This window comes from Tasmannia lanceolata, unplaced genomic scaffold (assembly GCF_043159265.1).
Source record: "Tasmannia lanceolata isolate RefF3 unplaced genomic scaffold, GAP_Taslan_0.1 ptg000002l, whole genome shotgun sequence".
NCBI lineage: Eukaryota > Viridiplantae > Streptophyta > Magnoliopsida > Canellales > Winteraceae > Tasmannia > Tasmannia lanceolata.
In genome coordinates this window covers 13,890,436-13,903,038 of record NW_027518679.1, presented here as the reverse complement: position 1 = coordinate 13,903,038, position 12,603 = coordinate 13,890,436, and the positions used below count along the sequence as shown (strand labels likewise).

Genomic DNA, 12,603 nt, shown 5'->3' with positions numbered 1-12,603 from the left:
AGACCATTCAGTTCCACTCCTTCAACATCAGCCATAAGGTAACAACTAAAGCAAGACTCAAAAGAATCTTACCCCTTTAGGGCCCATGGAGCATAGCCCTACATGACAAACTAGGTATCAATATGCTCCAGGAACACCCATCTGACCTCAGACAATCCCTAGCATTTTGCAAGTAGCACTTTGTAAAAAGATCAATTCTTAGCTGTGTCAATATGCTCAAACAATACTAGCCAATTTATTTAGGAAAATCTTTTTGGCAAGAGCAATGGTCGCATGGGTATAAAGGGGTCGTGTGGAGCTCGAGTTAATGTGAGCAGAGAACAATTGAAATGAGTAAAGCCAAGTGAAGATGAAAATGATCTTTTTGATGCAACATACCATATGTGGACTTCATTTGTTGACACGGAAAAGTGACACAGGCCCCTTGTTTATGACAGAATAAGGCAAGCCATGTACTCTCTTGAAAAAGACTAACAACTTTATTGAGGGGTTGGGGTTGAATGCAACATCCCTTCCCTCCTTCCCTAAGTCAATCATTGACTTGGTTTTACCTCGGCCGATTTCTTGTCTCGATCCAAGTTTTGTCCCCCCGAATCAATCAAAAACTCCTTTGACTCACCTGAGTTAATGAAAAATTAATCGCGCCGATCATTGACAAGCCTAGATCGATTTGATCTTACCTTGGTCGAGTTCTTCTATGCGTCCGAGTTTTGAAACAATGCTTCGGAGAACAACTATTGGTGTTTCCCCTTAAAACAAAAAATTGTGCTTTATACTATCCCCATGATTGAGAAACTCAAAATTGACAATGTTCTTTTCATTCATAAAACCATACCCCAATCTAGATATGAAAATATCAAGGCCGACATTACCAGATCCTGTTGATGGCATCCATACAATGAAAGAAAGAAAGCAAGCAAAAAAGAAAACAAAAACATGGTACTTTCAAGTTTTAATTGACTTAAAACAACAAGAAAGGAAAAAAAGAGAGAAAATACCAAATATTTTTTTTTTAAATACCAAATATTGTAACTTATATAGTCAAACTTCGAAAAGTTGTTACAGATTATCAATGAAAATCATGTGACATATCCCTTTGCATTGTTGGATTGTAAAACACACATTCTTGTCAAGCTAAGGTTGTATTTCTTTCTAAAGGTTTTTGTAACACCTGGCCCCACCAAGGGTCAGGAAAATTAAAAAAATTTAATTAAATTTTGGCCATAGATCCTTTGATCAAAGATCAATGGTCTAGACTATGATTTGTAGCCTTTTAGATCGTTGGATCGATTACTGGATCCCTCAGATCGTCGATTAAGCTAGAATGGATGACATACTACATCACTTGAGTATCAATCCCCCTTGACCTTCAAGAGATCAAGATATTTTGGAAAATCGACGGCTCAGAGTGTATTCCCATCATTTTATTTATGGCTTGATTTTAGAGCATCAAATCTTGTCCGTTTGACTTGATTTTGGTCTTGTTGGATGGGTTTTTCGATTATCTATCCAGCGGGCCCAAGATTTCGCGATTTGGTGAAGTTATGGGCATTTTTTCCATTAAGGTGGGGCCTTATGACGGGATTTGTCCTATTAGGCCACCTACTGTAGAAGAAAATTTCACATATTAGTTTCCTTTTTATATTACTTTATTTAATAGGGATAGAATTAAAGAAACCTAAATAAAAAGAGACACTTACCATGCCTTTTAGGATTAAAATAGGAATCATACATTAAATAAAAGAAGAAAAAAAAGTTGAACACAATCTCTTCTCCCAACTCATGCACGCACTGTGCGAACGTGAAGCCGAGAGAGACCGAGAAAGAGAGAAAAATAGAAGAAAATAGGAGAAAAAGAAAGGAAAAGAAGAGGAGGATCAAGGGCTTTTCTCCGATCCAATTTTTCATCTTCGAGTAAGTGCCCGAAAATCTCATAATTTTTTATTTAAATTCAAAGTTTTTGCTTTTTTATCTTGTTTCAACTTAATATTAGGGTTTCTAACAATGTTTTATTGATTTCTTTACTTTCTTTTGAATCAAGAAACTTATTTTAAATTTTCTTTTTAAGATTTTATGATGCATCAAAAAGATATGTATTGTATTTTCCTTATGAAAAACCATAATTGGAGTAATCTAGAGTACAGTAAGAATGATTTTTGGAGGCCTAAACAAATACGTGTGATTTTCTAGGGGATTTGTCACTTTTTTTTACGCAAGGAGCATGAGAGCGGCAACACCAAGATGGAGATCGACACAAGAAGCAACTAAGATAATCTCGTGGGGGTTTGAAAACCCATGCCACGGTTTGGAGAAAAACTCCAATATAACACGTGAAAGGAGCAAAGCTCCTTCACCCACGTGAAAGGGCCAATGCTCTCTTCACTAGTGATGTCCCAAAAATATATTTTATTGAATCACTTCTTTCCTCATGCCATTACATTATATAAAGATCCAAGATCTAAGAATAGCAACCCTAAATACTTGCCTAACCATTATTCTCAATCTTCTAACTAAAGCAACATAAATAAAAGCAAGAAATATGACTAAGATAATCCTAAAATAGTATTCCCATAATAGACACTTACCATATCCTAAAAATGCCTATAACTTAGCCAAATCAAGTCCAAATCGCATAATCTTGGGCTCTTTAGATAGGTAATCGAAAAACCTTTATAAAAACACCAAAATCAAGCTAAATAGACAAGTTTTGACGCCCTAAAAAATACTACAAATAAAATAACGAAAATAAAATAAAAAGATTTGATCCACGCCGTACGTTCTGCATCAGTTTTCCTTAAAAATCAGCACTTAAAAGTGGCTGTTTTCCAAGATTTCATCAAGTACTTGTCATATAAATCATATAAGATGTTTTCTATGAAAGATATCATACCTAGGTGTGTTATATATTATTTTTATGGTTGTTTTTCATAAAATCAGCAAGTTATATTGTCTTTAAGGGCTGTTTTGTGATGAGTTTTTTACGTACGTTACTTACAAGTTGTCGGTATTTTCGTATGAGGGATATATATCATGTATATGATATTCTAAGCTTTATAGGGACTGATTTCAAATAAAATCAGCATGTTCGATTGATCTTAAAAACTGTTTTGTATGGTTATTTTATAAAATTCTTATATAGTGTGTAGAGATTCTCTTTCGAACCAGAAACAGGTTCACGAATACCATCAATATCTACTGGAGGAGAAGCAATGAATGCAATAATAAATACAGAAGTTGCGGTCAATAAGGTGGGGATCATCAAAAAGGTGAGTTTAAAGATACTATAATAGAGAGAGAGAGAGAGAGAGAGATAAACTTCTTTAAATGCCTCCTTCGGTTTCCGAATTGGAATATTCTAAGCGGTTATTCTATTCTGGGTAATGAAGAACTTGTCATTTTGAATTCTTGAGTTCAGGAATTCCTCTAGGTTATGTTATATATATATATATATATATATATATATATATATATATATATATATATATATATATATATATATATTCGATAAGAATTATAAATACGATATTTTTACGAAAACTTCTTTAAGGCGGAAAGTTATGTTTAGGTTTGTAAGTGAGAATAGTTTGGAAATAAGATTAACGGGGGAAAAAATACGTTAAGAGGAACAAATAGGATTTGAAATATTCAGATAAACCGATTGACACCCTTTGACATGTTATATTTACAGGTCACCTTCTGATTGACACCTAGAGCTATTTCACATAATCTTTTTACACCCAAAAGAATTCAAGGCAAGTGATAGTGACTTGTACCATAATGGCTTCAAAAATGGTTTTGTGATTTTAATTTTATTTCGTATGATTAATCTTTTTGCCCCCTACTTGATTCTTTTGAATTGTTAAATTGATAGCAAGTTCTATTTTGATAAATTGTTGAGATAATATGATAGCAATGTCAAGTACTAACCATGCAGGTGAAAGTAAAAAGGAAAAACCCTCATGACTGAGAGGAAAGAGGTGCGTATAAATCCATGCATGCATTGCATTGTAAATTGTGGGAGGCATGGTTTTAAATTTCGGTTTCGGTGGAAAACGAAACGAAATTCACAGTGAGTCGGAAAAGTACCAAATTTCGCCGAAACGTTTCGGAAATTTCGGCCAACTCGGTGAAATTTCTGAAATATCGGTGAAATTTCAGAAATTTCGGTGAAACGTTTCGGAAATTTCGGTGAAACGTTTCGGTGAAGTACAAAATTTCACCCGAAATTTTGAAAATTTCGGTGAAACGTTTTGGAAATTTCCGTGAAATTTTTACAAGATTTCGTCCGAAATTTTGTACCGAAACCGCGTTTCGGTTTCGGTGATGACCGAAACCGAGATTTAAAACCTTGGTGGGAGGGAGGCAGGAGCCAACCTTGGGCGAGATGTCAAAAGCCACCCCAAGGAGAGCGTACGACATTAGGCTGGCAATGTATTCAGGTGGACCTGGTAGACAGGATGAACAAGGAAATCCTACCTAGGCTACACCCAAATATGGGTGAGGGCCTTGGTGGTCAAGATCAACGGCCGAAATATAAATGCCATGAAATGAGAAATAAAGGAAAAAGAAAATGAATGAAAGGGGGTTTGAAATGGCATATGGTCTTGGAGTAGACTCATGCATTTTTTCTTTCGCATGCATTCATCTTTGTACTTTTAGTTTCTATCTCTATTATTATTTATAGTTCCACTTCTAGTTCTATTTTTACCTTTATTTTAATGAATAGTTGTTTTGCATATACTAACCCTTTAATCATAAGAAATGATTTTATAATGCAAATCTCATTTAGTGGCTCTCATTAGCCACTAGGGGATCTTGTTTAGCTTGTTGCTGACTCCGTTACTACCCACAAGTCCTCTAGGTGATGGCGATAGAGTTTCTGTCGTGCAAAAATACACATAATAAATGTCACGGGATTTGGGAAGCTAGCCTAGAGTGTCGAGCTATTATTAGGCCTGGCATTTTGGTTGAGTTGCAGTTAAAGCTTTAATTTAATTCATAGGCATTTTTAGTAGTTGGTTTTTAATAATGTAATAACCATTAATTTCATAATGGAATAAGAATTGCTCATTTTATTTTACTTTATTTTATGGATTTCCCTCATGGAATAAAATTGGTTAGTTTGTTGTCTCACATTTTGGTGTAACGATTCGGAATTTGGGATTTTAAAAAAAGAATCATGTCAAAAAATTTGCCCCAAATCCGGGTCGTTACAGATTTTCAATATGGAAAAAAGTTCAAAACGGTCCTTCATTAAATATAACCAAGTCATTTGAGAAAATAATCTACAAAAATAACAAAGTATCTATGATTGGACAGGTAGGACTCTTGTTGGTCCCCAAACAACATAATGAACAACAAAAAAGAGAAATAAACTTCATCTTTATTCTTTAGAATAAAATGGTATTGTACTATTCAAAAAATAATAATAAAATGGTATGGTACCTGATGATATCCTACCCAACATGTATCACACTCTAAAGCAATAACAAACTCAAGACAAGGGACTAATAACTGTAAACATCGAATGGTTTGATCTCCAAGCTGACAATGCCAAGGTTGAGTTGAGATCGTAGTATGTAGAGAATAATTGACTAGGCTACAATCTATAAACTTCGAATGGTTTGATCTCCAAGCTGAAAATGCCAAGGTTGAGTTGAGATCATAGAATGTAGGGAATAATTGACTAGGCAACAATCCAAATAATAGAGACCGGGTGACTCAATCTCTCCACCAATTGTCTTCTTAGTCTTTAGATCATAAAACACATTACATGAAGGTTAAAAAAAATTAATAGTAAAAATTTTATTAAATAAAAAAAGGGGCAAGAGCCGAATGAACGAGATGGTCGAACAATAAAAATACAAAATCAAAGAACCAAATAAAAAGAAGGGGAAATATCAAAAAGAAAACATTCCCGTTGTCAATACACCCTCAAGGAGGAATGTAGTCTAGTAACAAAATTGCATCCCTGTCAACCCCTGAACGAGCAAGTAAATCCACAACCGACTTGGTAGATCACTAAACGTGTCATACCCCAATATTGTGACCCACAAATGCATCCAGAATCTCCAATATAGCATCCGCAAATCTCTGATGGTAGCTAATCCTGTCTCTCACCTATCTAACCCATTGAGGGAATCTCCCTCAATGATAATATGATCTAGCTAAAACTGCTCAGCAAGATCAATCCCATTAAGAAGAGCATGAACCTCTACTTCAAGAGAGTTCTTCCCGATAGGGCCCGTAAAAGCCCAAAACACCCCTCTTCCTTTGGGCTCGGCTGGCAGTGGGGGCTCTTGAGGAAGGATAAAATGTCACAAAACAATAAAGTAATTTAGTAAGTTTACTAATGAATAATAGATTAAATGAAGCTTTCAAAGATGTATGGCTAAAGAGATTGAAATGGACTTGATGAGACAAGCAGTCATGAAATGCAAGTGTGGCAACCCAAGAGGGGGGGTGAATTGGTCAATTAGAAGTTTTGGCTTAATTAGGTGTGAAGGTTAAAATCAATTTGCCAATTTTAAGCTATTTATATCTAACCGTAGTCCAAGTAATCAAGATAACACAATTAAGGTTTAGATATTTCTTATCATTTATATTTTCTAACCCTTGTTCAATAAAAACATAAACACAAGAAAGGTTAGAATTTACCGATCACCACAAAGAGGTAAGAGAAGAGGAAGGAGACCACACAAAGATTTATAGTGGTTCGGTCACTAAAGGACCTACTCCACTACCTAAGTATTTGGTCTTTCCTTGGGATTTCTCCACTAATGTTGAAAGCTTTACACACACCTTCTCCACCTCCGAGGGGACAAACCCTCTAGCTCCGGATTCAGCTTTCCTAATGGGCCGAATCGAAGACCCTCTTACAATCAAGCTTCTCCTTAAGGCCGAAGCGGAAACCCCTCTCACAACTCCTAGATTCACCTTTCTTATCTGGCCGAATCGGAGACCCTCAATACAAAGAAGAACAAATAAAGAAAAACTCTCTTTAGCCTCTTGATAGGCTTGATACAAAGATAATAGCTCTCAAAACTCTCCAAAAGATATGGAGATCTTCTGCAAAATGAAATATGCAAGTTCAAAGCTCTTTGAAGAAATTAATGGATTTGAAGGTTTAAGCTCAAGTAAGGTTTTCAATAAATCCAAAAGTCTCTTAATCCATTATAGAACAACATATTTATAGCCCATAATGATTCATGACCGTTCGGGGGTAGTTTGGGCAAGAAAAGACAAAAAAGGGATCAAAAAAGCAACTAGCCGTTATGCCCCAACGGCTAGTTTCTCGAGCAGTGGCGGTCGACCGGGGTAGGGCGGTCAACCTCCGAGGGTCATCTGGAATTTTAAAAAACCGAAAATTGACTGCCCTTGTAGACCGGGGTGGCTGCAAGAACAGTTTCTTGCTGCGATCTTCTAAAATTCATATCTCACTCATTTCTCGTCGGATTATAAGTTCTTATACACTACGGATATGAGAAAAATGAAAGCTATCTGTTAAAAAAAATTTCAAAAATATTTGAAAATGTTTTGAACCCATTTAATCAAGTTTAAGCTGTTGTTTTCATAATTCAAGTGCTAATGTTATTCCTTTTCATTTGTAAACTTTAGTTAGCACTTATGCTTTCGTTCTTGTGCTATGGACTTTTGTTTTAATAGCATTTAGGACCTTTGAAAATGATTTTACATGAAATACATAGGTTTTAAGGTTGGTTTTGAAAGAGGATTGAAAAACACTTTAAAATGCAAAAGCACTTGAAAAAGATCTCCAATACAATCTATAAAGTTAAACTACTTAGCACATTGATCGTATTGGCTTCAAAGGTCTTCCTTGGAATTTTGGCTTGTAAGTGAACACTTGAGAATGCTTTGGTATATGTGACTTCTCTTCTTGAATGAATCTTCACTTTTGAGGCACGAGAAGGTTACCAACACTTTGTTCAACTTCAAGCTCCTCTTGGCATATGCTAGGCATGCTTGTGGGATCCTCAACTTGAGCTCTATGCTTGGACATCTTCCAAAGATGATCTCTTCCATGTGTGTACAAGCTCTTTGGTCCATTGTGCATGTTGATCCGCAAGCCATGTGTTGTGTTGAGTTGTGTAATGGCGATATGACATGTCAAGTTCCTGTCTAAGGCACAACACTCAAAGACAACACATTAGTCCATAAAGACTAATCAATTTGGGTTTGCTAGCATCATGACAAGAAGGAAAAGGTGAATGATTGAACCCATGGGAACCATTGGGCTTACAAGTCGAATGGCATGGCCAGTCACGAGAAAAAGGATTCTTTTTTTTTTTGAGTGGCGAGTAAAAAGGATTCATCAGCCTAAAGTAATAGAAGTATGAACAGTAGATTTGTTAAAGGATTGAAACACAAACGATTCATCTGCCATGTGATCAGAAGCATCGCAATCAATAACCGAAGGAAAGGGCTGATGAGATACTGGAAATGATAAATTACCTAATGTAACAAGATAGCCCTAGACAAACAATTGCCAGATTGATAAGATTGCTTAATGAGGTTGTCAAGTTCTTTATGTGATGGCTTCACTGAGGTAGAAGCAGCCAGAATAAGCATCATGATGGGATAGGGAGGCATCAGTGGGAGTAGCTGAGAACTATCATTGTTGATTGAAACCTTAGATTCGCATTCGAACCATAACGACTCAATATAGCCCCCAAACTAAGCCCAAAGGTTCTCGAAGTAAGAACCATTTGATCATCATTTATTCAATGAATGTATGTAATGACCAAAAATCCAAAAAAACATTAGTCTTTTGGTCAAAAAAGCATGATTCTAAATGAAGAGAAATCGTTCAATTTATGAAAAGTCGCTTTTAAAAATCTTTGTAGTTCGATCACGAAGAATAAGAACTTGATTCGCTTAGGAAGGTTTCCCAAACTTATCCCAAATTATGGCCCAGGCAGCCACAATGAATGCATTTTCAATCACCCTATCCACGACCACCAACGTTCTAAATTTCGATATCAATGGTCCGTGGTCATAAAAAGAGTAAAGGTCAGACGGTAGAGGCAGTGTCAACCACCACCACAATGGACTAGACGTTTAAATTTGGGTTTCAGTATCGTTTGATGTTTCAGAAATCGCGTCGATTTCAGAAAGTCATAACCCTCCGGACCCACTCAGCCGTGACTCAATGGACTCATTCTTTGATAGTCCCGCGGCAAAGCAATGGGCACTTAACGCAGTTACTTTCGGATATTCTGGGCCTCATTTCAAGGTCTTTTAGAATTGGTTTCAATCCTCCATCTCCAATTAGAGGCCCATAAAAAAGAATGCATAGTCCATTTATACTATTCTCGCCGGAACCTTGCTTGGAGCATATATCTCCATGCAATACAAGGGTGGATTATGGCCTGGATGTAGCTCCTAAAGAGAGGACAGCGTATAAGAGAAAAAGTAAATTTGGGGATCATCAATTCGCATGCAGTCACCGTCCTGGAGCAACAGATCGATACCATGTTTGGCTAAAGCCCCATCATTCCAGGATGAGGCGTCGGATTTGGGGGAATCTACTAGCATCCAGAACGATAGCATATTCTCTCTGATTGATGTCTCAGGATTAAGGAACTTGGGGTTTTGGTGATTTCGAAGATGGAGGATAGGATTTAAGGGTTTGGAATGGTGAGATTTGGATTTTGAGGGTGCTCAAATGGTAGAAAAATCGACTTTAGGGTTTGGGAATGGAGAAGGATGTGGGGTTAGGGTTTCAAAAGATGTAACGTGTGGTATTAGGAATTTCAATAGTCAAAAGATGTAACGTGAGGGATCAGGGTCTTAAATAGTGTAGGATGTAGGGTTACGGTTTCGAATAGTGAAGGATGAGCGGTTAGATCTCAACCACTCCGTAAGCGAAGAAGATAGATGCTTGATGTAGGATGTAGGGAAGGTCCCAACAACTTTGTAAGCGGAGAAGGTAAGATCCCTAATGCATAACTCTGATAACGGAGAAGGCAAAATAGAAAGAGTAGAAAGAAGAAAACAAATTAAAATGGAGAAAATTAAAGATTAGTCTTTTGTTTTCAGTCCTTGATTGTCATGCTTTGAAATCATGTGAGAATGATGAATTATCATTAGCATCATTATTTTCTACATGTAATGGAAGAAAGAATGAAAGAAAAGGAAGAATGTGAAGAAGAATAGAGGATAGGAGTGAAGATATTTCATGTGGGTTGAATCCCCAATCCCATGAACTAGTATATTTACAATCTCAAACTTAACATAATTACAGTAAGTGCCACTAGGGCCATCTAAGATAGGCTCTATCAAATCAAAATTAGAGCTAACTCTTAGTTACTCAAAGGAATTCATTGAGTGAGCCCTATCTAATTTAAACTCTTCAACTCATCACACCAAAACTACATCTTATCACATACAAAACAAGAAGATCTCCCCTTCACTATCATAAAGCTTCTAAAACACATCAAAATAACAATATAGATAGATACATCACACAAAACTCTAGTCTATAGCTGAGTTAATATGAGCCCTCAAACCCTAGTCTATACTTGATTCTAGAGAGAACCCACTGAAAACAGAAGGCAGCTCTAAAACCCTAAAATAGTATTCCCGTTTAACAATGATGAGAGGGTGCAAATGCATAAAAATAGCTAACCAATAAATACAATTTCCACAACATAGCTATCTAACTGTACGTCTAATATGAGACTGTAAGGGAGAGAGGGAAAAACTATGATTTGTGGACACGGACACGGGTGTCACATGTCGACACGGACACAGGTGTCACATGTCGACACGGAGACAGAGTGTCGGACACGGCGAACCCCCAAAATTTAGAAACGGGGACACGGCTAAAATAGAAAGTGTATATATGATACAACAACAAATATTAGTTATAGAAGAGCTAAAAAAGAGTTTATAATAAAAGAACAATTAATAATAAAAGAGGTAAACACAGTATACAATAATAGAACAGAATGTCACACTTGAAATGGCAAAAAAATGTGTCCACACGCCCACATTAACTCCAACACTTACAGCAGTAAATATAGAAGTGTCCAAAGGAGTGTCGATACGGGTGGACAAGCGTGTCGTGTCGGACACAGCAGGACACGTGTGTCAACAATAAATTTGAAGTGTCGGCCAAATCATAGGAAAAAAGAAAAGTCGCATACAAAGTACTTCAATTGTATAAATTATACAAATTATGAAGCAAGCCTATTGCAAGCGGTTAGTCACATACGTCAACCTCCTCAAGCACAATAAAATCAAACCCTACTTGGGAGAAATAAACTAACACCCAAATATGTAATGCAACTATGGAAAATCAAAACCAATTCAATAAAATTTTCTACTGGAATTTATAGTCCTGAACAGATCTCACAATCTCAAAAAGAGTAACAACATGAATTTCAAAACCACAAACAAGACAAGACAAGCACAAAAAACCCGGAACATTAAAAATACCTTCCATATATTATTCCTCCCGAGAACACAAACAAGACAAACGAAAGAGAAAAAAACGTTAGATTAAAAATTCCACTCCAATTTACAGTCGTAAACAGCCTTTAGAGTCTCCAAAAGAGTAGCTACATGAATTTCAAAACCCTAGCAAGGAACCCTAGGTTATTATAAACCCTACTGTAAATAGAGAGAGAGAGAGAGAGATTGAAAGCGAACCGGATTTGAGGAAATCCAAGAAAGCGGAAACGATGCGACGACAGGTGGGAGAATCAGTCCGCAAACTCGCCATTTGAAGAGAGAGAGAGAGAGAGAGAGAGAGAGACTAGGTTAGCATAATAAGAGCGTGCGCGCTTCTGTTTTTCAATTGCCGGAGTGGTACAAATTTCTACGGAAAGTATCCAGTGTTACCCTTAATCAAAACGTACGACGGCAAAAACGGAAGCAAGGAAAACGGGTTTCGCCTTTCAAGACGTGTCGACAACGAAACGATCACATATAGGCACACACGAATACTGGGCCAAAGCAACTATTTAATAAAATTTTGCGGGGTAATTGGGAAAGGGAAGCGATATTTACGCCCCTTTTCATCAACAGGACGCCCAGCGTCAGTGTATCAATGGCACAAAGGGACCTAATGTACTTTATGTTAGAAAAATCCAGTGGTTTGGATTGCAAAGTACACTGGCAAATGGGTGTCCCCAGTGATAAAAGGGGCGTAAATATCATTTCCCATTGGGAAATGATAAATTCGGGCGATGATAAATTCGCTCCCCCTCCCGGAGAAATTCGGACATCTCACCAGGGGTGGTAGAAATTATAAACCCCTAGAGCTCAGGACAGACGATCAGGTCGACATTGTCAAACGAAAGGTCGTTGGCACAAAAGTTGATCAGGAGGATCTGAACATCATTAGGCAGCTCAGTAAGACCGAGGCAGATATCTCATTATGGGAGTTATTGATGGTTTCCCTTAAGCACAGAGAGGTGCTCCTCAAAAGCTTGCAGACTTCTCAAGTGTCAAAAGACACTACACCCGAGTAGCTCACTAATTTGGTTGCAGCAGTCAGAGCCTCTACGGCTCTCTCATTTTCAGACCAAGATCTGACCCTCGAAGGAAGAACCATTCCAAGCCTCTCCTTGTTACTGT

The 12,603-nt window shown here is 37.1% G+C and overlaps 1 protein-coding gene across 4 annotated transcripts in view; it reads right to left on the bottom strand.

The window, feature by feature from the left end:
* The window catches only part of TPR8 (Tetratricopeptide repeat (TPR)-like superfamily protein), a 106,849-nt gene extending 94,893 nt beyond the window's left edge, over nt 1–11,956 (bottom strand). For 2 of the 4 annotated variants that reach the window (XM_077379955.1, XM_077379880.1), the window contains exon 1: nt 11,674–11,955. In XM_077379955.1, the coding sequence (XP_077236070.1) occupies nt 11,674–11,746 (73 nt within the window). In that variant the 5' untranslated portion in view covers nt 11,747–11,955. Of the gene's footprint in view, nt 1–11,673 lie in introns of all 4 variants that reach the window. The other 2 variants (XM_077380014.1, XM_077379814.1) reach the window with 2 other exon arrangements.
* Between the last annotated feature and the right edge of the window lie 647 nt (nt 11,957–12,603).